Source organism: Symphodus melops, assembly GCF_947650265.1.
Source record: "Symphodus melops genome assembly, chromosome: 18".
In the NCBI taxonomy this organism is placed as follows: Eukaryota; Metazoa; Chordata; class Actinopteri; order Labriformes; family Labridae; genus Symphodus; species Symphodus melops.
The window spans coordinates 19,667,993-19,695,479 of NC_136708.1; the positions used below are offsets into that span (position 1 = coordinate 19,667,993).

The 27,487-nt window shown below is 41.8% G+C and overlaps 1 protein-coding gene across 1 annotated transcript; it reads left to right on the forward strand.

Annotated features, from left to right (window-relative positions):
* Positions 1-21,219: 21,219 nt before the first annotated feature.
* On the forward strand, positions 21,220-27,073 carry LOC306839032 (uncharacterized protein). Its single transcript, XM_079367500.1, has 2 exons — positions 21,220-22,534; positions 26,939-27,073. Coding segments are annotated over exons 1-2 (1,257 nt in total). The 5' UTR covers positions 21,220-21,279; the 3' UTR covers positions 26,941-27,073.
* Positions 27,074-27,487: the final 414 nt, after the last annotated feature.

Genomic DNA, 27,487 nt, shown 5'->3' on the forward strand with positions numbered 1-27,487 from the left:
CGGCAATACACAGTGCACAGTACAGAGAGCACCAATGCAGCCGCAAAACAACCTTGGCTAATGATATATCATGTTAACTAATTTTGCTCATGTTAATTCATGCCCATGTTTTTCCTCGCTGTAAACACAAATTTACATCTCCTGATATGATAGGATTAGATATCCTTTAATGTGCCCGTAGGGAAATTTGTTCCAGTGAAGATCAAATCAAACGTGCTGCATAATAAAATAAAAAAAAACATCCCAACAACACAGCCGAGTGTCCATGGAACAGTTTAAATGCACACATAAACACCTTCTGGCATTGGGGACCTATTGCATAACGTCCATGGACAACATCCTATATTTCCTGCCGGTGGAGGATCTCCACAGATGTAGGCGTGTTTGAACTGGTTCAGTCCACGCTGGGCGATCCTCATTATCATATCGCAGACAGCTTTTCGAAAGACAAACTCTTGTTTTTGTGTCTTTTTGATAATAAACTTCATAGAGATTTTTTTTTTTTTTTTTTGGAAGGGTAGTTTTTTCTTTATCGACATTATTTTCAAAGCGTCTGTAACAGAACTGCAATCAGCGGCTCCCCCTGAGCATACAGCTTACCAAAGCAGACTGTAATCTCACATCTTTTCATTCTCTTTAAGACTGCCTGATAGAACGATGAACAGCACGATGAACATCGTTTTCACTCCACAAACTTTGAAAAATAACTTTTGTTAATGGTTCACAACCTTGTAAAAAAAGACTCGCACGTTGATGTTAAAAACTGCAGATTTCAAAATTGAGAAGAAATGCATTCTGTACTTATCATTGATGATGTTAAGTAGTCGGTCCCTCCAGGATTTCACAGACTGTTTTGTCACTGATGCAGCAACCTGATGTTGCAGCAACCTTGTCAAACAGTTGCAGTGAAATTTGCAATATTTAGAAAAAAAAACCTTAAGTTTACAACAACTCAAACAAATGATGCTGAAGTTAACATGATTGGTCGAATTTACTGAAGAATTGTGGTGATGAAAATAAATACATTTCTGTTTATAGTAGCGATGTCAACGTCCTTATAACCAATGACTTTGTGATGCCATGAATGAAAAGAACAAAAACCCGTTGTTCCGGTTACATTAGCTTTCAAACGTTTTTCCTATTTTAAAGACAAAAATCCTCTTATACAAGTCGGACTGAAAAAAATAAATAAATTGGCCAGGCCACTACATGATGTAAAGGATGATAAGTACTTCCCACAATACAACAACACAAACTCATGTATCATACAAACTTGTCTCCCTGCTGGGACCAGGCCATGTAGAGTTCAAGGAAAGAGCGGGCTGCTGCAGCTGCTGCTGACTTTTCTTGGCAAGACGGAGATCTTGTGCACTGCCAGAGACTAAATTAACAAGGCCTCCTGTAATTAAGCGAGTTTATTGGCCTCCAGGGAGTCGCTTCTTCTCATACTATTCCCATTCAGCCTTGTTGATATCCCTTTCTTCTTCCTTCATTTCCTTCATCCAGGGAGAACGCAATCCTTGTCAAAATGGCGTGTTTAAAGTGCTGCTTTGTGCAAAATACACAAAAACATAAAAACAATACTGCTGACTGGAAACACTACACAACACTGAGTAGTGGTTGCAAGCACATCGGAACAAATGCACACACGTGTGTTTGTTAGAAATCCAAGACAAACAATCACATGGCCATCCCCACACACACACACACACACACACACACACACACACATAAACTGATCACACATAACACACATGTATGCAGGTATGAAATGTTGGCTAATGATGTGCATGGGATCGCCTCAAAAGGTTTGGACTCAAGAGTGAACCACACATCTGTCATCCAGCGCGTCTCTGCTTCCATTCGCCTTTCAATTATACGTTTGTCTTTGTAGTGGCTGAGTTGAGCCCCGATCTGCTACTGATCCGACCGCAGAGCCGACAGAAATAGAGCATCCTCCTTATCCAACCATCATACCCCCCCCCCCCCCCCACAGACCCTCCATCCTCCCCTGAGGCTTATGCAAATACTCTTCCTGTGATTTCCCCTTCCTAGGTATACTGTGCTTCTCCCTCGATGGTTTGTTTTGGCAATTACATGGCAGGCTGGGAAAAAAAGGTAAACAACTAAAAAGGGAAATCTCTGAACCAGTAAATGTATCAGAAATGTTAGGAGGAGTGTTGACAAAAAAGGATGCACTTCAAGCGAGGTATCGCTCTTTAATCAAATCATAGCTGGAGGTTGATCCGACGTTTGCAAGAATTCTTTCATTCTTCTTTCCTTCTGTGTCGGGATTGAGTAGAGCTCTGCATGCTGATAGTCTAGTGGTTGATGTGTGCAGCCAATGTACAGCGGCTAAAGTCTTCCAACCTGACCTGTGGCTCTTTCCTGTGCATCATTCCCCACTCTCACTCTCTCTCTCTCTCTCTCTCTCTCTCTCTCTCTCTCTCTCTCTCTCTCTCTCTCGCTCTATCTCTTAATAAAGGCAACAAATCCCCAACATAAATCTTCAAAAACAGTTATGCATGCTTTCACAGTTCCATCAGCTATCACATCTTGATTTAATCACACTCCAATATTTTCCTCAGAGATACAGACACACAAAGTTAATCCACAAAACCAGAAACACAAACTCTATTTGACACACAGCGGCTCCTACACTGTGAAAAGATGCCTCAGAACACAGGCCGACACACTCACAATTTGTCAGGAAAATGTGATTACAGCGACAGAGTGAAGAAGAAAGAGAGAAGCAGAAACCATGAGCGAAAAAGAGAGAGAGCAGTAAAACAGAAGGAGCAGAGGAGAGAGAGAGAGGAAGAAAAGAACGAGAGCTCCACAGGCTACGTAACATCTTCATCCTGAGATTAGTTCAAATCTGACAGGTTGCCATGAAAACAGAGCTGGGACCGAGGCAGACTAACAAGAGCCCGGGCCCGGGGAACTGTACACTACCAGTCAGACGACATACACACATAAACCCACCAACACACACAAATACACACATAGACCCACCAAAACACACAAATACACACATGCCGGCTAAATGCATTTCAAGCGAGTTCTGTGATAGTGTAGCTTGGTTTTAAAAACCCAAAAGGCATACAGAAGAACAAAAAGGTGGACGGATGTTTGTGTGTGTGTGTGTGTGTGTGTGTGTTTTCTGAGTCATACTGAGGCCAGGTTCAGGGCCCTAAAGGAGCAGATGACAGAAACTTAAAAAGTTCCACACCCTGGACATCGTGTGTGTGTGTGTGTGTGTGTGTGTGATCCTTTAACTGTGAGTTTGTGAAAAGCTGCAGACACATCTGCAGAGCGATTCAACAGAAGCGCATCCCTGAGATGAACCTTCCCTTGGGCTGACTGTTACATCATTCTTCATTCAAGTCCACCATATTTGAAGCTGCGTTAAAGTCAAATCAAAGTCTCTGCATGGCGTCAAAATACCAAAAGTTCAGTTTTTTTAGAACAAGATCACACATAGAGACGCACAAAGAAAGGTCCTCCATCCTGCATCTATCCATCGAGTCGTTCTGTGTATACTTCAGTGTCTCTGTTCTGCACTTTTTTTGGTGGTATTTTTTTTTTTTTTTGGTCTTGTGATTTTTTTGTTTTTCAAAAACCTAACTCACCAGTCTTTTAGAAGTCTGGGTCAGTTACTTTTTATATTTCTGAATTCTTTTTCTCATCAAATGTTCAGTCAGTCAGGTCATCTTAAAGGGGTTGCCATTTCTTGCGTTATAACACAAAGGTCCACCAGATACCAATGTGTTATTAGAGAACGTCAAAAACAAACAAATACTTCACGTTAAATTTAAAAGAAAGTATTTGAGAGCGAATATGATATCATATCTTTTCTTCTCTCTTCATTTTTATTTTTTACTTTTATTTCAGCATGTGTTCAGTTTCATGTTAGCTGAGGAGCTTCAGTCATTAATTCAGTTTCAGGTCATTTACGTTTGGTCTGCTTCACACTAACTTTCAGTACATGTTAAAAAGAATAGCATCTAACTCGGAGCGAGATTTAAAGTACTCTGTTAACACTCATAAAGACAAGAACAATTTGAGAGTTGATGTTTAAACAGCATTATTGACTGAAAATGTGGCATACCTGTTCTATAAGACAGACATGAAACGTATGGCAGAAGCAGCTGCTGTGTAGACAAACTGAGCGATGAGAAGATCAATAAAAGTCTCCTGTCTGTGCAGAGCCTGAGCCTGGAGGCACAGAGACTAGCTTAGCATAGAGCCGCTGACTTAGCTCTCTCTTCGTTTTCAAAAATACACCTCGTTCTTTAATGTATTCCTTGAAGGCAGCAAGGTAAGAGCAACGTTGGAGGATTCATGGTTTGGAGCTATTTGCTGGCCAGACTGAACTTTAACAACACTAGCTTTAGCGACGGCTGTCTGGCACCTAAGAATAATAACAACAAAGCCAACCCATTTGTCATAGCGCTTTAATCTAAAAGCAAAATGAGAAATAGTTTTACAAAACTATGTACTATACGTGCATGGATGAAGTCTCAATGATGTCACCAAGGTTGACTTTTATAGGTGTTTACTCAGCCTATTTACAGTCAAAGAGCACGGACCTACCCTTCGATCAGATCTGCCATACCCCCTTTATTTTTAATAACAGTTATTCTTTGTAAATATTTTATTCGCCCTGTGTGCTGATAAAGACAAACTATTCCGGCCAAATCTGTTTCTTGTACCATGCTGTTACCTTATTTAAATGTGCTGTAAAAACGGTTAATTTAATGTTGCTTGTGTAAGTGACTTCTGCGTCATTTGGAGCCAGCCTCTAGTGGACACTCGAGGAATTGTAGTTTTTTTGGCTTCATTTTTAAACACCCAAGGTTGACGCTTGACTGCGACTTGCTTTAAATGAAAATTAAATAATCTAAAGAACAAGCAGTTGGTTCACACATCCTGTGTACAGAGGTCGTAATCCAGGGGCAGCCCATATTTGACTCCGACATTTAGCACCTTAATCATTCCCCACTCACTCGCCTTGGTTTCCCATTTTAGCCACTGTCCTATATAAATACCGACAAAAAAGTTAAAATTGAAAAATTACATTCCACTGGATGAAATACAATTGAAAAGCCATCACTCTTTAAATTGAGGGGAGTGTAAAAGTGTTCTGACATCTTGCTTCTGTCTGTTGTTTCTTTTTGACAGCAGTACTTCGATTTAACCGGTACATTTGACTTTAATCCCTAATTCTCAGCTCAAGGCTAAATGAAAAGGATGAGAGAAAGTTGAGGTTACTAACACATTTTTTGTTTGGCAGAAAAAAGTAGGATAACTCCTGGCTGGGGGAATGGATGAGTTTGGAGAGCACACATGCAGGTAAAGGTTTCTTTTCATCCATTTTGGCAGCTTCTCCTCCTGCTATTTTTCCCTTCTCCTCCTTGACTTTTCTGTGAACTCTCTCCACTCCCTCCCTTTTTTTCTCGAGCAGAGGAGGATTCAGATTTTTTCTTTTTTTTGAGAGAGAGAGAGCAGAATAAGTACTTCAAACTCGCAGCTGTCGTTTTTTTTTTTTTTTTTACTTCTCATGCCCTGTGTCTCCCAAGTCAAGCTCACTTTCACCAGTGGATGTGGTCTTGTCTCTTCTGTCCTTCTAATCTATGATCCTCTCCTCTTCTGTCCTCTCCTCTTTACTCATTTCACCTCTTATCTCCTTTTACTCCTCACTACCTCCTTCCTCCCTAATCTCCTCATTTCCTCTCATTTCCAGCGCTCTTGGCTTCCCCCTTTTTAACTACGAAAAAATATGCCTGAAAATGAGATGATGTAAGAAAACCCTCAGCTTTTGCAAGAGCAGTCATGAACCCAAACACTGATTTATGGGTTTTATAATTAAATCTTTACATCTTTTTTCTCATAACTTTGGGAGCACAAAAAAAAAAGAAGCAGAGCACAAAAGAACGATGGAGGTGTGCTAACTTTGACAGATGTCAAATACCTCTGAGCAAGCAGTGCGATGTATTTGAAGATCAGCAGACTTGATCACCTGAGAAATATGGCTCTAAGTTCAGCCCTTTTTCTCCGACCAGCTCTCACAGAAGAGAAAACCGATGGGAGAAAAAGAATTCTTTAAATCCCACTCCTTGCCGAGACGTTGGCAGATCTCCTCCCTCGGTGCTCCCAAGTTATCCCTCCGTGCTTTTCATGTTTTGAAGACTTGACAGAGCTGCCACTTATTAGCAGCATCTCAATACCGGTCTGCTTCTTTTGTTGTTCTTGTTAGACAATCTGAACATTTTTACTGTTTATGTCTCAATACCTCCGAGACTCCAGTAATGACGACGTGGATGAGATTAGAAAAAGAATACATAAGCGTCAGTGGAGTGGTAAACAAATGATGAAATAGTGTTTTATTGTTCTCTGGGCACAAGGCTCTCGCCTACTGCCGCTGTACAGCCGAGGCGGAGATGGTTTCACTGGAAAATTAGGCGTCTCTAATGCCGGCTAAGCTCTTAAGCTGCTCATTTTTTACGCTTTTGTTGCCCTGGTTTTCACTCTTACTCCCTTTGTCTTTTTGTGTCTCAGTCTCTAACCGCTCCTCTCACCTTTCCTCTTTCTCTTTTTCAGTTTCTTTCTAACTTTTTGCACCGCATTTTTCTTTCTCTCTCTCTCTCTCTCTTCTCTGTCCCTCGCCTTCCTGTCTTCTATCTCTATCTTGGCTGCCCGCTGAGAGCTGTATTGTTGCGGTCGGTGGCTGAGAGTTCGAGGAGAGGAGCACGGTCAGACAGAAGCAGCCATCCACACCGAGCACAAAATAAAGCTGCTTGTTCAAAAGTCCCAAGACTTCAGCTTTCAAAAGCTGCACATCTTTGTGCCGATCTTCATTGACTTCTTCTTTTTTCTTTTTTTTTTTTTTTCTCCCGACAAAAACTGTCTGATTTATCTGGGTCATGTTTTAGTCCAGCTGAGTCATGCCCTTGTGAGACTGTTTGTCAAAGCTACAAAATAAACTGTCTGCAGCCAACTGCACATTCAACAGGGAGAAAGTTCCAACAAATTTAAGCTTCAAGGCAAAGATGGAAGAAAAGAAGACGTGCAGGTGAAGGACAAGTGACGTACAAACTGAGAGAGAAGAGAGAAATGTCTCCTAAAGGACCAGACAGCTTATTGTTTTCATCTACTGGATCCTCGCTCCTCAATAAAGCAGGAAGATTTGTTCCCTTTTTTTTTTTTTTTTTAAATGAGGAGACTCGTCTTCTTTCATACGGTGATATGTCAAGAAAACAGACTACTCAAAATGATTGCTTTAAAAACGTTCTACTTTTTAACCTCAAACACCTCTCCAGAAAGTTTCACACATTTCCACCACGAGAGGGACTCTTCATTTGTAGTTGTGTTTAAAGACATGGCACTGCACAAAAACAAGTGCTGTGAACCTTCTTTTTTTTTTTTAAACTTTTATCACCTATCTCAATTTTGGGAGGTATTAATAAGCAAAAAGGAAAACCAAAGAATATTCCCCTCGACTTTAAAACCTCCTCTTTTCTTGAAAATTTCATCCACTTCTGACACAAGAGGGACTCTGAGAATATAACTGTGTCAGACCTAAACAGGAGAGGATGTATGGAAATGAAAACAGAGAATAAGATGAGAGGAGTGAGAAGAAATACAGCAACAATAAACAAACTTGAACTTCGAGGCCTAAAAAGAGCGGAAAAAGTCCAACTTGAGTTTGAGAAACTCCTTTTTCACATCACCGTGTTTTATTTCCTTTCAGACGGCAACAAAGCATCGAGTAAGAGAGAGGAGGTGAGGAGGGAGGAGGGAGGTATTTGAATGAAAAGGAGTGGACATGTAAAGAAGAGGAAGGTGTTTTATCACAAGTTCTCCCAAGGGTCTCTCTTTTTCTCGTGTTGCTCGTCGGTGTGGCACAACGCTACCTTCTGGCTGAGCGCAGGAATTTTAGTGAGCTCCAGGGGGAATGCGCTCCTCGGTCACACACACACATCTCGACACACACAAAAGAGATAACATATAGCACCTAGAGCTGGGCACAACCGTGTTCAAAGGCTCCATATGATTCTCTTTCACAGGACTGGCGTTGGAAAAAGAGAGCGGACGGAGAGCCTCAAAAGCCTCTCTCCCCAAGGAGCCGAATGGATGGACGGATGGAAGGACGGAGAGGGGAGATGAAGGGTGGAATAGAGACGAACAGGGGGAGGACAGGAGCATCAAACTGTGGCGGCTGGTGACGCGAGGTGCATAGGAATTTGGGGGCTGAAAGCAGGAGGGAAGGAGAGGTCAAGAAGACAGAGATGCTGGAAAACTTAGCAAATAAAAAGGGAGAAAGTGGCGGACAACAGGTTTGCATGACTTACCAAAGTCCCTGTCAAAACAAGTGCGTGAAAACCTCTCATGAATTAGGTTTTATTTTCAAATTTATGATGAACTAATATTTGCTGAATTTATGAGGATTTTTAATGGGCTTTTATGTCTCTTGTCTTTTTTTTTTTTCATTCTGACCAAAAAACAAACAAACAACTTGAGTTGAAATACTTGAATAAAAAAAAAGAAACCCGACGTCACTTAAAATGAAGAGACAATTCTCTGAAGGCTCCAACACACATTTCAAGGTAATCTAAACTTCTTTTAAGCAGTTTTAAAATTAACTATAATAATTTATCATACCACACAACAATCTTGTAGCCAATGTGGAAGTTCAACAAAGTGCAGTTACTCCAGTGTCCACTAGAGGCAGGCTCTGAAAGGCTCAGAGGTCACATACACACCCATTCTTGATTCATGTTTACAGCTTGGTTTTAAAAAACACATTTGTTCTGAAAAGTTCATGGCTTCATCTGTCAGGGAGTTGAATTTGATTTGATTTATTAAAGGAGGAGAGTTATGCATTATTAGGGGCCTTACTGACCTGACAAGCAGGCGAGCTGTAGCTGTTTGTCCGGAGGCTACGACTCCAACTCTTTGCCTCTTACACCGCGAACACCAAATTAAGGTTGATACGACATTTCCAAAAACAAATGAGAGACGTCACTTTGACTAAAAGGTGTACCACTCCTACAGGCGCCTTTGAATTTAGCACATAAATTACCTGCTACACCTGCTCATTTTTACAAATTCCTTCAAAAGAGTGTCAAAACTTAATTAATACAACTTTGATTCTGCTAGGTTTTAATTTCATTTCTATTCATCTCCTCTTCATATTCTTAATAATTACATCAAAAAAAATAATTGGATGGGAACTATACCACGATAAAGATAAAAAGAGACTATTTAAAGCAGCTAATGTCTTCTGGCAGACGATGAGGAGTGAAAGATAAGTTAAACCAGCATGAACACGGCTGAACTCTGGATGAACCCTGTCAGGCATGAGGCTTTTTTTTTCTTTTTTTTATCACTTTTGGGCCCCAGATTTCAAAAAGAGTTCTTCTCACGCCTCGAACTATTTAGCATATTTAATCTTTTATCTTGCACATTTCCTTCCAATCTTCTGCAAACACCTGTGAGGGGGACTCAGGGAGGCGTGAGCCACTGGGATCACGCACACAAAAACACTCGGACAGCGACGTTACATGACAGCGCGACCTTTCCGTGAACCCAACAGAGACTGACAGTCACAGAGACAGACAGACAAAGACCTCTGAAGCAGACAGACAGACACAATCAAGTGGGAGGAGATCAGTCCTGTTTTGACACTCACCGCGGGGATCAAACAGAATTCAAAAGATTTTCTTTTTCCTCGCACTCGAATTTTATTTTCTCGGGTTTTTTTTTTCTTCGCTCACCTGTCAAAACATCTGGAACAAAAAGCGCCTCAGCTCGGACTGCGAAAACACTTCAAACAAGCATCGTCCTCGCTGTACACGTGCACAAAGCACTTTGCTGACGCTCCGACCTCTAACCACATCAGACAAGCAACAGCTGGTTTGAGACAAACTGCTTCACTCAACCAACACACACACACACACACACACACACACACACACACACTGTGGTGGCTAGGGAGTGCAGGCTAACTGGAGGAAATGAAGAGGAGGATGAATTGTAGTAGTTTGTCAGCACAGCTACAATTAAAGTTGTCAATAGTCATTATGGAACGAGCCCGGGGAAACCCTGGAACCAAACATTGACATGGTAACACATCCCCCAAGCCACACAGTCACACACACACACACACACACACACACACACACACACACACACACACACACACACACACACACACACACAAGGACAGACATGACACACAAGCCATGAACTCGACACGGTTAGATACAACCAGCCATGTAACACAGCGAGCAGCCTGACGCTGCCAAACTGTGATCTTTATTGGAAACTGTTATGAACTGGACACAACACAATAAATATGCTTTTAGTTTCATTGAAAATATTTTTTTAAAGATCGCCCTGCCACAATAAAAGATCAGATTTTTTTTTATTTTTCTTTTCCAAGCAGGTTTGTATTTTCCTCCATTGCTGTTTTAAAAGGATCTTCAGGGCAGCCTTCTTACTGACAATAAATAAATCTTGCATTGTTTATGTACCTTAGGAAGAATGATTAAACTGAGGAGTAATACTGTGCAGAGAGGTTTCTTTACAAATGGGAGCCAGTGTGGTTGAAAAATTAGACGTTTCATAATCAATATGTTAGACAGACGGAGCAACTTTCTCCATTTTTCTGTTGTCTGCATTTTAATTCTTAGTTAACCAATCCTTGTGATGTTGTCAGCAATATTACTTATTATTCTACTTGTTTTACCTGCAGAGTTCTGTCTTTGATGTTTGAGGCTAAAACTAACATGCTTGATGAAACACATTCATATGCAGGTTAGACGGCGCTCGCTCCCTCAGCCTCCGAGCTAAAGGGCGTCTGCTCGCTGTCTGTCTTTGGATACCAGGGGACCTGATTAGCACCAACACGCATTAAAAAATACACACACAGACACGCATGCACGCACACTCACACACACACCTTACCACAGGGTGCTCCTATCAGCAGCCTTCTAAATGCCAAGTCACCGAGCTAACCATGCAGAACTAACGCTCAGCACTTGCGTACAGCCTTCCATTTCTTACTGTGTGTGTGCAGGTATTAAGAGTCGAGGTAAACTAACACACACACGCGCACACACACACACACACACCTACACACACACACACACACACACCTCTACACACACACACACACACACACACACACATATTTTGGACCTGTAGCCTCGAGAGATGAAAAAGCTCGGAGCAAAAGAAATTACATGAATGCATCACAAACTTTAATAAAACAAGGCCAGAGCTTGTGCATAGCAGGTGGGTGTGTGTGTGTGTGTGTGTGTGTGTGTGTGTGTGTGTGTGTTGTGATGGATCGTATAAGAGTCCAGCAGGTTTCAGGCTGGATACGACAGACCCTCTCTCAGGTGATGCCAGGCCCACCTGCCTGTGTGTGAGTGGGAATGAGAACACAGAGCAGCCTGCAGGTGGAGAAGTGTGAACCTGGGTGTGTCGGACTCAGAGACTACTTCATGTTCACCTGAAAACTTTTCATTTACACCAAGACATTTTACAAGATGTTCTGCGGCAGATATTTAAGGGGAAAGCACCACACAAGCTCAGGTCCATTTACCATCTACACTAGCTCGACGTCACGCACAAGAGGGAGATGTTTATTTCTGTAAACTCCTCACTTCTGTGCGGAGCACTCAAACAGCATCACAAGGCCGAGTATTTCAAGCCCAGCTGTGAAGAGGAGCATCTGAAATGAATCACCAGGACCAAGATTCATAATCCAGTTCCTTTGTGACGTCTTTCTGTAGACCAACACTGGATTGATGAAATTGCATCATCACGCTCGTTTTTCATAAACGAGGCCTTTTGGCGCCCGGGTGTGAGACTCGCTCCTAATGACTCATAATGAGTGTCCTAATTTGTGGCAGCAGTGATGAATCCAAATGTGAGGAATGCAACATCATTTCCACTACTTAGCGGAGGCTTTTATCTAAAGCACCTTGCATTACAGCAAGTATGAATATTTTTAGCATGAGTGGAGCCGGTGGGAATTAAAAAGACCATGAAGAATATGGGTCAGTGTTTGTTTTTCATGTAAATCCTTTTGAACTAAGATAGAAGAGGAAATGAAACAGTCGTTTGTATTAAAGGCCCTTTTACGAGGGCACATAAAGGTAAATGTTGTTTTTTTAAGCTTTCACTGTGAACATTAGTTTCAAAAAATGATGTTTGTTTTAGAGTGTTTTCAAACCGACCCATGTCAGAGCCTTGATCTGAACGTTTAAAGGAGCCCCGTGGAGATTTTTGTAAACACAAAGTTGTGACAGATTAAAGTCATTTGAACCGAAGCACGTTGTGTAAATCAACATTTTCTAAAGGAATAAATAATCCCTTGTGTGCTTTTTTTTTTTTTTTTTTTTTGGTGGTAAAAGTTCACCTGACTTCCTGTAATTCAGATTACATAATTTACATAAGCAAAACTACATTTCTGTTGGGCAGCGGGCCCATCAGAGAATAAACCTTCATAGAGGCAAATAAGGTGGTGAACAAACACATCTGGAATGACCTACACAAACACAACAATGGACATCAGCAACAAGCTTTATCAATGCTGTCAAGACCAGATGTGACTCTTCGCAAGTCTGACTGGTTACACAGAAAAGCAGCACTTTTACATCCAAACTTCTTTTTATTTCTGTGAATCATCACAAGCGCACATCGAGTCTGAAATCTCAGAATAAAACAGATGACGTCTGAATTTTGTGATCGAGCTTTTTTGCCAACTTATTTTGAAGGTTCTGCAGACTCATGAGTCTTCTGTACATTATTACTTTGTGCTGAAGTGTGGGAGAACTTTTGCTTGAACTGAAGTCACATAAGCCTCTGTGACTTCTAGCCTCAGTTACATCTGTGACTTCATCCTGACCATGAAACACTACGGATTTATCACACCGGCAGTCGAACAAACTTTCACTCCTGTTGCATACAACGTCTGGGCAGACATGTAAATCCAGTAGGATTTTATGTATTATAATTTGTGCTCTGTGGTGAATATGAAACTGGTAGAATGCCAACATGTGCTTCTGAGTGCATGCATAATGTACAGCTGTATGTTTCTCCCTGTTCTGACAGCCTCAACACTAACAATCCCATTCAACTGAACACTGATACAGTACTAGCAAACATGGACAAATCCATACAAAATTAAACATACTTTACACAGTCACATGATCCCACGTGTGCACACAATCATGCACCTATGCACACACAGCCTCTGGACCCCATGCCAGGTGCAGCTGTGCTTTCACAGAGAAACAGCAGGACCCGAGCTGGGGTATTTCAGGCTGCGGCGGCCAGATTGAATTAAAGCCGGATTAATCCCTGTAGAATTTGTGTCATTCTTCCAAGCAACACTAAATCCACATCAAATTATACAACCCACCTCCCACTGCCACGACCATTTACTACCACCACCGCCCGGATCCATCCACAGGACTGTATATAGCAGTCAGCCTCAAGTCGCTGTATGTCTTTGCCTCTGCTCTGCTGTCGTCTGTGTTTCTGCTTCACTCTGGACCACATGATCTATGTGTCCTCCACCCTGCTCTCCGCCAACCTTTTGCTCCTCTCCAGCTGTGACTGACGGCTGGAGAATTAATTGATAGCGACAGGCCCTAAATCCAGCGGAGGAAACTTTGGAACGGTCACTGAGTTCAGTATAATAAAAAAGGTGGCTGGTGTGTGCCTAACACTGAAGAACACATTTTATTGCAGTTACTCAAGAAGATAGAGACACTGACTGAACATACCAACATCTGGATCTCGACCTCCTGGCACCACGCCTACTGACATGTAAAAGAACATTTCTATGGTTGGTAATTTTGCATCTAACCTTTTGTTCCAAGGATAAATTTGTTTACAGTTTACACAAAATATTAGCCAGCAGTGCTAAGGCATAATGGTCAAACATTTATAAAGTCATGTGCTACAGATTCAGAGCTACACTGAACATGCTAAACCCTCAAAAAGTCTTGATCAGTCCAGCAAAATGTAACCAAGTTTATTCATCAATAGTTGAGTTAAAATGCCTTGTTCAAGGGCAGATCAGCCGTACACAGGGAGAGCACCAGACCCACATCCATACCTTGGTCAGTCCTGGAAATTGAACAGGTGACCCTCCAATGCCCAACAAAAACCCTTACGGACTGAGCTACTGTCTGTTTGATGTTTAAATTACTACAACATTGAAACCTGACTAATTCAAATGATGTTTGGTCTGGATGACAGCTCACACCGGATTGATCGAGGCTTGTGCCGACTCGTGCAAAGCATGTTAAGTACTTCAAAAAGCATAATTCCTACATTTCAAGCTTTGACATTTAATATAATTGAAAATAGGCAAACTACTCGGACCTGTGCATACTTTTTCTTTTTCCCCAAAGGTTCAATAGCTGAAACTTAAAAATCACAGTCAGAAATAAAAACTTGTTCAAACATTTCAATACACCTGTGTCCTGTTATGATAGTATAGTCTTGACGGTTATGAGCAATTCTAAAAGGGAAATCTTGAATCAATTTTTAAATAACCTAAGTGAAATCAAATACATGGAGTTAGTCACAGTGTGTTAAGTTATTTTAATTGTCAGAATAGATGAACTCAGCATCCTCCATTGGTGCTACAATTAGATAATAGCTATATGATGTCATTGTGCTTTTATTTTTGTGTGTCATGTGACCTGCAATGCTCAGTTAATAGTTTGATTGTCTTGTTTCCCCCATTTGTAGAGATACAGTAGTTCACGCTGAAAATAGAAATAGAGATCAGCAGGGGACTGGGTCACTGGGTCTACTCAGTTTGTCCTGCTAGAGAGTCATGATGGGGTTGGCACTTAAGGCACAGCGGCTGAATGCAGCGCTGTAATCTGGGAATTTTTAATCTGCAATCCCCTGAACCACTTTGTAAATCTCCTGATGAGAATTCAAGAAGTACTTTTCATCTCCGCCACACAAACCTGGAGAGCTTTGTGGTCTATCTTTGTTCGATATGTCGGATAAGTGGATTGGACGTGTGAGCGGAGTATCATGCGATGCGTGTGTGTGTGTGTGTGGGTGGGTTCAGTTTGTATGAGCTCGCCTTGTCTCTGCGTGTTTGACGGACGTATAGGAGCTGAGCGGGGAGCGAGGTGATGCGTGAGGGAGCAGCAGCAGATGCAGAGAGAACGGCAGCAGCCGGTGGCGTGTGGCTGGCAGAAGAGTTCATTTCCTGGCCGGGCCGACGTGCTCAACAAACGGGAAACCTTCCTCGCTCACACACCAAACACATATGTGTGAGCACACATGAACAAGCGCATCATTGTCTCGCTCACACACAAGTTTCCCATCTTGTTGAGCAAAACATTTGCAAATGGACGACTGTAAATGTTTACACAGAAGACAGGCAAACAGAAAGTTGCTGATACAAAGTGCAATACGATCAAATGTTTGTTTGTGGGTTTTAAAATCATTCAATAGGTCAGTGAAAGGTTTTTTTCAGATTAAAAAAAAAGATCACAAACTGAAAAAATATTTCATTATTTTAGAGTACTGAGCAGTATTCCCTCTACCATTCTGTCTGAGGGACAGTTCGCCCCCACAAAGCATACAGCATGTTGGATTGGATGTTCCGACAAACATTTCTGAAAAATTGCGGTCCCAATGTCAACAGAAGATTGTGTAAATCATCATACATGTTATATTACAGTTACAGTATTTCCATGACGCATGCACAGAGCTTAAAAAAACGTTACATAACAAGCTCTGTCCCATTTTCCTGATCACAGGTCAAGAGTACTCTAAAAATAAGGGCAGTACCGCAGGGGGTTAGAATTTGGATTATTCCCACTTTATGACCATTGTAATAGCTCTGTGCAGTTGTGTGAAGTGCAATTTAAATACTTCCATCAGCACACTTGCTGGACTGAGAGTGTTGGACGGACCAGCCAACAGAAAGATGAAACAATCCAAAAAGCTGCTAGCAAACATTTCAGACAGTAAGCAGCCCTCCTCTCAGGATGCATCTGAACCTCAGGCAGGGTCTTGTTTGTTGCCCCAGGCTTTACATGGCTGTTGTGCCAAACAAAGAGTTAGACAGCAAAGTGTTTCTGCGGTGTGTGAATCACATAGAATACAAAAACAATACAACAAACCCAGCTGGATCTTTCTCTGTGACGATGCTAAGTTCTGTCTCTGACCATCAGTTTTACCTCTTTTCACAATGCACTGTGGGCTACAACAAGTGGACTACAGTATATATAGGGTATTATAATGCACACTCAATGGTGTTTTTCATCATATAGTTCAATACATAGTGGGTAGTGTCTGGAGCGATCATACAGGAGGTCATCAGAATGAGGTGAGAGGACGAAGGAAAGGGGCAAAAAAAAAAAACGAGGTGAAGAGCTGATAACACAACCCAACCATCTGCCTCTTATTCTGCATATCAGCTGTTGATTTTTAAAAAAAGGCCAGCGCAGATTTTTGAGTATTTAAACCTTTATCTGAGGAGGAAACATGATTGTCATTAACCAAAATATTGCTGCACAGCCAATACAGCCACCATAGCAACTAGAGAGTTGGATATTTGTAGAGAAAGGTCACGTTTTTCTATTGGCAGGTTTTTAGAAGTACATTTCAGGCAAAGGGGATTTTAAATCAGGAAAAAACACAAAAACAAGGTCATTTACATGTAGTGCCCAAACTAAAAAAACCCTCAACAAGATGTCAATGTGTCTTTTATTCCATTGGTGTCGGCTTTTACAGAGAAATGGAGAGAGAGGAGTGAAAAGGTGACGTCGTAATATAAAGAGAAAAGAGGGCGTGTAATCCATGTGGCTACTTTGTAATTAGCTGACAAAGCTGACAAGAAAACCAGCGAGTGACTGAAGCATTAGATTAAACAACGTTCTGTATTTAAGAGCCACGACCGCACGCTTCAGTGCCCGGGGAGTGCAATCACAAAGCCTCACACACACACACACATAGAAATACACACACTCATACTTGTGTCAAACAAGAACGTAGGCTCACACACACCCACCATAACCTTCCATAGCTGTAACCGCGTAACACCACCACTGGCTCTTGACAACAGTCTAATTGGTAATTATTCACATGCCCCCCTCCTGGGAACTACAGATCCTAATGAAACCGCTTCAGCGTCTGGCGCCGCAGACAGCTCCTTAGTCCGCACACACACACACACACACACACGCAAACTCACACAAAAAGTCTTACGAGTACAAACGCGGCAAAAAAAACCCCACAAAACGAGGGTGTACAAAAAAGGTCCCAGAGGTCAAGAGGAAAGTTAGAGGGTTACGAATGGATGGAAATAAGATCACAAGTGAAGGCTAATTAAGTTGACCTTTGGAACTGACAATGACCCCGCTCACAAAAAGTGAATCAGTGAGACATTGTTAGTGACTAATAGAAAATGATTCATGCATTCAGTCTGTGTAAATGATGCTTTAATTACATGTTTGATGCCTTACAGAAGTCCTAAAAACGTAATGTTTTCAGTTCTGTCACATCTCTTTTTAACCTGCAGTGCCATATATGATGTTTGCAATGCATGCTGTATCTACAGTAAGTGTGGTTTCATTGCTACGGCTTCTCAGTTTAAATGTCATTTCTGAAAATTACTGGGAGGTAGCTAAAGTTAGCAGCACTTGAATCCAAGACAGGTTTGCAGAAGGGGACAAATGTGTGGTATCGTTCTGAGCCAGTACCAAGAGGATAATGAGTTTTTCCTAATTCCTCTCAGTACATGTGTAGCATCATTTTTTAACGTGGTTCTTATGCAAAGTCTATTTTTCAGCCGTCACGGAATATGTAGATATTTAATGGCATGAATGATATGGATTATAAACAGTTTACAAATGAATGTGACTGTCGAGTCATAATCATACTTGATGCTTAATGACTCCCCCCATTTCACTAATGTCCAGCTTTGGTGTCATTTCTGCAGCATGCAAAAAGGTTGGCAGCCATTTTCCGATCCAATACGATGGCTAAAAAGGGCCCGCTGATTGCTGTCATGTTATAATCAAGCCATTTGCATATCATCACATCTGATGAGGTAGATTACTTGGCTGGGAATTCTGTGACTTGTAATATGAGGGTGGAGGATGGTGAGAGGCAGATTGAGGAGAAGAGGCTGCCAGAAAGACAGCTGTGGGGAAACAGCTGAGAAAAAAAAAGTCGAGTTTAACTTTGCAAAGACATGCGGACATTTATCCTCCCGTCACTCAGAAGGAAAGTTAGAGGAGGTCAGTATTAGGCGAGCGGGAGATCAATTTTGGTCAATCACGACAGATTAAGTAATATGACATAACAGATAAAAACTGCGAGGAGGTGTTTTCAAACTGCAGAGAGGTAAAACAACGTCACACTTTGCACACAATGTTTCTGCTTATCGAGCTTTTTCCAAGTATTTGATTTCACAAAAACAAAGTGTGTTCTTGTTTGCCTGTCACGACAAATTCATATAGTGTATTGATTTTGACATGACAGGAAAGGAAAAAGACAAAACTACATTTTAAAAGCTAACACGGTGAAATGTAACAGGCACCGATTAAAGCAGCCTTCGGAAAACAATAGAGATCTTTGCCTGATGCAGCCGGAATATTTCTGTTCTATAATTTTAGGCCCAACTTTAAGCAAAAGGAGAAAGAAGATCGAAGAGGTTTTAAAAAAGACAGCTACTCTTAGCCGAGTTCAGCAGTCTGGGAAGATAAATGCTTCGTAAATGACAACAGCAGTGAACACAACCTCTGTCACACCATCCCCTTTTCTCTCTCTCTCATTGTGTCATGGAGCACAGGCCTGCCTTATGATGACATTAAAGTGTAATGGAAATAAATAATGAATGCGGTAACCTAGTAATCCCGAAGTTTAGCCCCACTAAATTGTAGATGAGGCTTTTGAGGGAAGGATATGTGTGGGTTATAGGTAATACTATAGGAGGGAAAACACGTCATCTGCATCAGCTGAAAAAAAAAAAAAAAAAACAATATGGAGTTTATGAATTATATAGGAGCCTATTGGCAAGCTGTGAAAGAAAAATGAAAACCTGTGTGGAGCGGGGGAGGGGGAGAGAGTGAAAAACAAATGGAGACACAAAAGACAGGGACGACGAGAAATAACCAGAAATAATGCAACAACTTTGACTTTCCTTGTCTATAGATGGTGGGCTTCAATTAAGCAGATGTTATGGAATGATGAAATGAGAACTGCGATATAGGCGGTTGAAATGTAACAGACTTTAAGGTCCACTGAGGCTCACTGTGATTTATGATTACATGCTTTAAAGTTAAGAATAGAGTCGACAGCGAGAAAGTGAAGGGAGAGTACCATCAGACAGATTAGCATGAACGCAGAAAAAAAAACCATCTGGCACTCTTCTGACTGACACACAAACTCCATGACGGCTGACAGATGTACATGTCTTAAAGAGTCATACCGCACACTCACACACACACACACACACACACACACACACACACACACACACACACACACACACACGCAAACACACAAGTAAAGCAGATGAATCACTGTGGCATTCATTACCCCTCAGGGTGCCATCCTCTGTGCGGAAATGTGGCGGATTCCTTCTTTAATAAATGTGCAGGCTGCTCCCATTCATATATTTATATCTGCTTATACACCTTGTTGAAAGCACATCCAGGGAGATGTTAAGCTATAGAGCTTTTTTTTTCTTATCTACTAAGACAACTGAGCATGCCATCCTCCTCCCCTTCCATCCCCAATGTCTTTTATCCCCCCCTTCGCCCCCTACTCTTCCCCCTGTGCTCACCACCCCTCCTCCATTTTCAACCCTCTTTCTCCACACTGCAGAAATGGGATTTGAGAATTTTGGGTTCACGCGGCGGGCAACCAGTCTCGAGGACTAAAAGTTTCTGTTCCGTTTCAATCATATAGTTTGGGGAAAGTTTCAGCGAACCGCCTCACAGCCTGGAGACACAATATGATAAGGAGGCTAGCTCATATCTGATAACCAGTTGCATAAACACAGAGCGAGAGGAGAGGGGACAGCCTTCACTGGCTGATGCAACAGAAATAAAGCTGGATGGATATTGTAGCTTATATTATAGTCTTGTGTTCATACATAATAAGACTTCATTTTCATACTGCCCAGGCTGAGACACATACCAACACGCCCACGCTCCCTCCTCCTCCTCCTCTCTGTAGCTCTTTCTCTGAACACTGAAAAGTTGCAGAAGTTGCATGAGGCACCAGGAGCTTTTCATGTACGGTCAAGAAGTCAAGAGTTTGGATGTTTGAGGAAGACAAACAGGACTTTGCAAAGAATCTGGACTTTACTTGGCACTAAGAACTAAATATTTAGGGCCCAAAGCATCTTTATTTTTCTCCCGCGACTTTGCTGCCATTTTTGACAGTCTGAACGTGAATGATAACTTACCAAAATTGTCAAGGTCAGCAGGTCTGGCTAAAAAATTATTTAGAGATTCATGTTAATACAAAGCATGTCCCTGGATATGAACAATACGGGCTATTAAAAACATTAACCATGCCAGGACCTACATAAAACCCTAAAAGATGGTGATGGTTAAAGATGGTGTGATACCTTTCACTTAAACTACTAAAAGTCATGATCCATGTTTTCAAACTCTCTTACCGTATTACAACGACTGCCAAAACTAAACGTGGGCAAAGTTTCAGATCAGGAGGTGAAAGTATGTTGGAGAAATCAAAGGATCAGTCTGAAGACTCTGCACCTTTGACACTTGGAAAGACAGATACTTTATTGATCTAGAGGGAAATTCAATTCTATTAGATAGCATGCAGGACACAGACATTAGATACAATGAACAGTAAACAATAAACAACCACTGGCCCCCCCCTTCCTTATATATTAGTGATGCAATGATGTAATAGAGGAAGGACAGTGGTTGTTTATTTTTGTTTATTGTTTTAAAATGCTCTGGAAGCCCCGCCCTCTTTCAGAACATTCACGTATCAGAGCCAATCAGAAGGCAACAATTTAGTGGAATGTTGGGCTGCTTTGAAGCTTGAGTTATGAGTCATTAAAGCACAACGAGAAACTGGCTTTACTGACCACACGGACAAGACGAGTTCATCGCTCGAGAAGGATCAACTACAGTATCAACTGCAGAGAGCATTTTAAACAGTTTGAGACAACTTCAAGTCTGCAACAGCCTGCTCAAGACTTAGTTTACAAAAGTCTGATAAGTAAGAGACATGGATTCAAGACAGGAATCAGGAAACCAGGCTTCTACTTCTGCTGCCCCTCAGAGCGCTCAGTATCGTCCTGATGAGGTACATTACCTGAAAGAAGCCCTTCAAGGTGCTAAAAGCCAGATTGGGAACCTTCATTGTCAGAGGTTCAATGACCAGGTGTTTTGGGAACATGAAAGGCGGAATATGTGCCATAAGATTCACAATGGACGGTACAGAGCCAACCGGCTGCAGGACATCATGAGCATCAGGGAAAAGGAATTCAAAGACAATCTTGAAAAAAACATCCAGACAATCTCCAAACAAGAGCTGGAGATCTCCCGCCTCAACACCTCTCTCAAGTTGAAGGATGTGGAGATTGAAGCTGCCAAGCGCTTCAACAAGGAGCAGATGGAGAAGAATGACGCACAATTGGAGGCACAGAGGCAGATCAACTCTGAGCTCAGAGATCAAATGTTTAAGGCATCTCTGGAGATCCAGAGGGCTGCTTCTCTGCTGAAGGAGACCCAGATGAGGTTGGACCTTGAAAAGCAGCAGGTCCAGCAGAGAGACAGCTTCATAGAGGCTCTCAGGAAGGAGAAGGAGGACCTCTCCCAAAAACTTTTTGAGGCCTCCACCCAGCTGAAGAGCAGAGAAAATGAGTCCTTCCAAAAAGATCCCCAGGAGGAAAAATACAAGGCTCTGCAGGAAAAGTTCATGAAGGAGATGGAGGAGAAAGAACAGATCTGGACCTCCAGAATCAAGAAAGTAGAGCAGGAGAAATCCGAGCTGGCAGAGGAGAACCAGAAATTGTGTAAAAGTGTCAAAGAGTTGGAGACGGAGAACAAAGTCCTTGCAAAGACAAATGAGACTGTGACGACCCAGATTGATGTGCTCGAGATGACTGCTGAAAAAGAGGCTGATCAGGAACAAACCAGAGTCCTGGAGGCAGAGACCGAAAACAAAGAACTGGTCAACAAAGAAAAGATCCTGGTGGCCAGAATCGAAGAGCTCGAGACAGAGAACGAAGAAGTCAAGCTCCATCTCAAGAAAAAAAAGAAGAAGACAGGCTTCTTCTCAAAGACTTTTAAAGGGGAAACAGATGAGGAGCAACAAAAAGAAAAAGAAGAAAATGAAAGGAAACAAAGAGAGAAGGAAGAACAGAAGAAGGATGAACAGAGGAAGAAGGAACAGAAGAAAAAAGACAAAAAGGAGAAGACTAGTAAAAGAAGTTTTTGGAAGTTCTGGTCGAAAAAAGAGAAGGTAAAAGAGGCTCCTTGTAGCCTGTCAGCTCAGGTATCAGTAGCTCCATGGTTTCCATCCTCCTCCACCTCGATCTCCTTCCTCCTCTTTTTATCCTTTCATCCAGCCTTCGCTCCATCTCCTGCCCTTCGTTCCCCTCTTAATCTATGACGCTGCGGGATTGCACGACAGTGCCACCATTAAGACAGTTCCTGGTTTGAATCCTCGGCCGGTCTTTCTGTGTGGGGCTTTTCATGTTCTCCCCGTTTGCATGTGAGGTTTCCTCTGGATGCTCCAGTTTTCCTCCCAAATAATCAAGACATTCGCTTAATTGGCCACTCTAATAACAATAATAAAAAATGGTGAACATATTTCTGCATGTGTCTGCCTTTCACTTAAAACACTATAACATAAATAATGAACACCTTGTCTTCCACAGCTGTGTGATTTGTGACTGTATTGAAAAGATGAAAAGCAAACATTTCTACAGAATTAAAACTGTGATGACAGTTTTTAAAGACAATTGAGCTATGGTGCAGTTTACAAAACATCATCACCATTGCTCTGGGAATAAAATACTTTAAAGTATTTCTAGGATCTCTGAGGGCCTGCATTGAATGGTTTTAAGTTGTAGTATCCTTATGCCTCAGCAGGTCTGGCTAAAAAATTTGATATTTTCATATTTTCATTAAAAAAAAAAGTTTATAAAATGACTCAGTGGCGCCCCCTTGAAACCTTCAAAAAGGCCTCCCCGTAGATGTTTTTTTGTCCTACATGCATAACCATCTTTATGCACATTAACCATGTCAGGACCTACATAAAACCCTCTAACAACCTGTTAAAGCTATTTTCTTAGGCCAATGTACCTCTCCTTTAATGCTCTAAACTTGCAACACTGTACTGACTGTGTACTGGCTGTTCGCATTTTGCAACATTTCAAGGACACTTTGTTTATCAGAAACTAACACACGAGCATCACGCCACTTCTGCTAAAACTTCTGCTGACACATAGTCTGTAGCTGACGTCGCACACAAACATTTTAGAGGACGCAGCTTACTACCGTAAATTCCGGACTATAAGCCGCTACTTTTTTCTCACACTTCGAGCACTGCGGCTTCTACTCCGGTGCGGCTAATGCATGGATTTTTTATGGGGGACAATGAGCTTCTGCCGCAAAAACATTTGACTTCGTCACGTCGGATCTTAATATCAGTCATTTTGCGCTTCATGCACGCACCCTCATGATGGAAAACACACGGAGAAATACATATGATGCAGCTTTCAAGTTAAAGGCGATCGACCTGGCTGTCAAAGAAGCTAACAGAGCTGCTGCACGTTAAGATGACACTGACAGCGACAACAGAGACTGAGGAAGTGAGTAATGAAGTCATTCTGAGGCAGTGAATGGATGGACTTTTTCTTGTGAAATATATTACGGTCATCTTTTTCATCAGCCGTGTTACAGACACCGTCGGCTAGGCTTCGTATTGTAACGGTTCATGTTGTAAAGTCAGTAGTTGATAATGTGTTCATAATTCCGATTATGTGGAGAGTCAGTGAATGCACCAGCGCGAACGTGTTGAGTGGCTGTATGAGAGAACGCTGGGGGAGAGAGTTGGATTGTTACGGCAAGTTATGTGTTGCTCTCTGCTGTAAACGGCGTGGTCACGGCCGACAGTGATCGGGTTATTAAAAGTTATTATTTGAACGCTCTCGTCGTCCTTAAACGTCCGTACGGACGCTACAGTATTTGCGGATGTTACCGGTAGCCTACGTCTGTGTAAATAGCTCTTGTTATAGCGTGGACACCTGCGGCTTATAATCAAGTGCGGCTTTTATATGTACAAATACATTTATTTACTTATTTTTAGCCGGTGCGGCTTATATCCAGGTGCGCTCAATAGTACGGAATTTACGGTACTTCATCTTGTGGCTTCTGACATTTGTGGTCTATCCTCTGGTTTTTGGTCGCGAGGTGGACAGATAAACCCTCGGTATCTGCATTGAATTTCCTTGCTTTATTAAACCTTCTGGTTTGTTCAATTTGACTCTGAGTCTCTTCTCTTCCTTCTCTAAGAAAACCAACACGCACAAGGTGACTTAAAAAACCTTGAAATAAACCATAGTCAAAACATTAAGGAAGTCTGCCATATTTTTTTGGATGCAAGAAAAATTGGCTGAAATTCACATTTCACAGGTTACCTATTTGAACAAACTTGTCCGAGGGCGTTCAGCCGATCATTGCAAGCTCGATGTCAGTGTGTTCGAATAATAAAAACACAAGTATTAGGTTAATTGGCCACTCGATATTATAATAATAATAATAGAAAATTATAAACATATTTCTGTATTTCTGCCTTTCACATTAAAGACTATAAAATAAATCATGAACACCTCACATATGAGTCTGTATCAAATATTTTCGATGGTAAGTATTTAGAGATTCATGTTAATACAAAGCATGTCCCTAAAAACTGGACAGGCTCTTAAAAACATTAACCATGCCAGGACCTACATAAAACCCTAAAAGATGGTGATGGTTAAAGATGGTGTGATACCTTTCACTTAAACTACTAAAAGTCATGATTTATGTTTTCAAACTCTCTTACCGTATTACAACGGCTGCCAAAACTAAACGTGAGCAAAGTTTCAGATCAGGAGGTGAAAGTATGTTGGAGAAATCAAAGGATCAGTCTGAAGACTCTGCACCTTTGACACTTGGAGAGACAGATACTTTATTGATCTAGAGGGAAATTCAATTCTAGTAGATGGCATGCAGGACACAAGACATTAGATACAATAAACAGTAAACAATAAACAACCACTGGCCCCCCCCTTCCTTATATATTAGTGATGCAATGATGTAATAGAGGAAGGACAGTGGTTGTTTATTTTTGTTTATCGTTTTAAGATGCTCTGGAAGCCCCGCCCTCTTTCAGAACATTCAAGCATCAGAGCCAATCAGAAGGCAACAATTTAGTGGAATGTTGGGCTGCTTTGAAGCTTGAGTTATGAGTCATCAAAGCACAACGAGAAACTGGCTTTACTGACCACACAGACAAGACGAGTTCATCGCTCGAGAAGGATCAACTACAGTATCAACTGCAGAGAGCATTTTAAACAGTTTGAGACAACTTCAAGTCTGCAACAGCCTGCTCAAGACTTAGTTTACAACAGTCTGATAAGTAAGAGACATGGATTCAAGACAGGAATCAGGAAACCAGGCTTCTACTTCTGCTGCCCCTCAGAGCGCTCAGTATCGTCCTGATGAGGTACATTACCTGAAAGAAGCCCTTCAAGGTGCTAAAAGCCAGATTGGGAACCTTCATTGTCAGAGGTTCGATGACCAGGTGTTTTGGGAACATGAAAGGCGGAGTATGTGCCATAAGATTCACAATGGACGGTACAGAGCCAACCGGCTGCAGGACATCATGAGCATCAGGGAAAAGGAATTCAAAGACAATCTTGAAAAAAACATCCAGACCATCTCCAAACAAGAGCTGGAGATCTCCCGCCTCAACACCTCTCTCAAGTTGAAGGATGTGGAGATTGAAGCTGCCAAGCGCTTCAACAAGGAGCAGATGGAGAAGAATGACGCACAATTGGAGGCACAGAGGCAGATCAACTCTGAGCTCAGAGATCAAATGTTTAAGGCATCTCTGGAGCTCCAGAGGGCTGCTTCTCTGCTGAAGGAGACCCAGATGAGGTTGGACCTTGAAAAGCAGCAGGTCCAGCAGAGAGACAGCTTCATAGAGGCTCTCAGGAAGGAGAAGGAGGACCTCTCCCAAAAACTCTTTGAGGCCTCCACCCAGCTGAAGAGCAGAGAAAATGAGTCCTTCCAAAAAGATCCCCAGGAGGAAAAATACAAGGCTCTGCAGGAAAAGTTCATGAAGGAGATGGAGGAGAAAGAACAGATCTGGACCTCCAGAATCAAGAATGTAGAGCAGGAGAAATCCGAGCTGGCAGAGGAGAACCAGAAAATGTGTAAAAGTGTCAAAGAGTTGGAGACGGAGAACAAAGTCCTTGCAAAGACAAATGAGACTGTGACGGCCCAGATTGATGTGCTCGAGATGACTGCTGAAAAAGAGGCTGATCAGGAACAAACCAGAGTCCTGGAGGCAGAGACCGAAAACAAAGAACTGGTCAACAAAGAAAAGATCCTGGTGGCCAGAATCGAAGAGCTCCAGACAGAGAACGAAGAAGTCAAGCTCCATCTCAAGAAAAAAAAGAAGAAGACAGGCTTCTTCTCAAAGACTTTTAAAGGGGAAACAGATGAGGAGCAACAAAAAGAAAAAGAAGAAAATGAAAGGAAACAAAGAGAGAAGGAAGAACAGAAGAAGGATGAACAGAGGAAGAAGGAACAGAAGAAAAAAGACAAAAAGGAGAAGACTAGTAAAAGAAGTTTTTGGAAGTTCTGGTCGAAAAAAGAGAAGGTAAAAGAGGCTCCTTGTAGCCTGTCAGCTCAGGTATCAGTAGCTCCTTGGTTTCCATCCTCCTCCACCTCGATCTCCTTCCTCCTCTTTTTATCCTTTCATCCAGCCTTCGCTCCATCTCCTGCCCTTCGTTCCCCTCTTAATCTATGACGCTGCGGGATTGCACGACAGTGCCGCCATTAAGACGGTTCCTGGTTTGAATCCTTGGCCGGTCTTTCTGTGTGGGGCTTTTCATGTTCTCCCCGTTTGCATATGAGGTTTCCTCTGGATGCTCCAGTTTTCCTCCCAAATAATCAAGACATTCGCTTAATTGGCCACTCTAATAACAATAATAAAAAATGGTGAACATATTTCTGCATGTGTCTGCCTTTCACTTAAAACACTATAACATAAATAATGAACACCTTGTCTTCCACAGCTGTGTGATTTGTGACTGTATTGAAAAGATGAAAAGCAAACATTTCTACAGAATTAAAACTGTGATGACAGTTTTTAAAGACAATTGAGCTATGGTGCAGTTTACAAAACTTCCTCACCATTGCTCTGGGAATAAAAT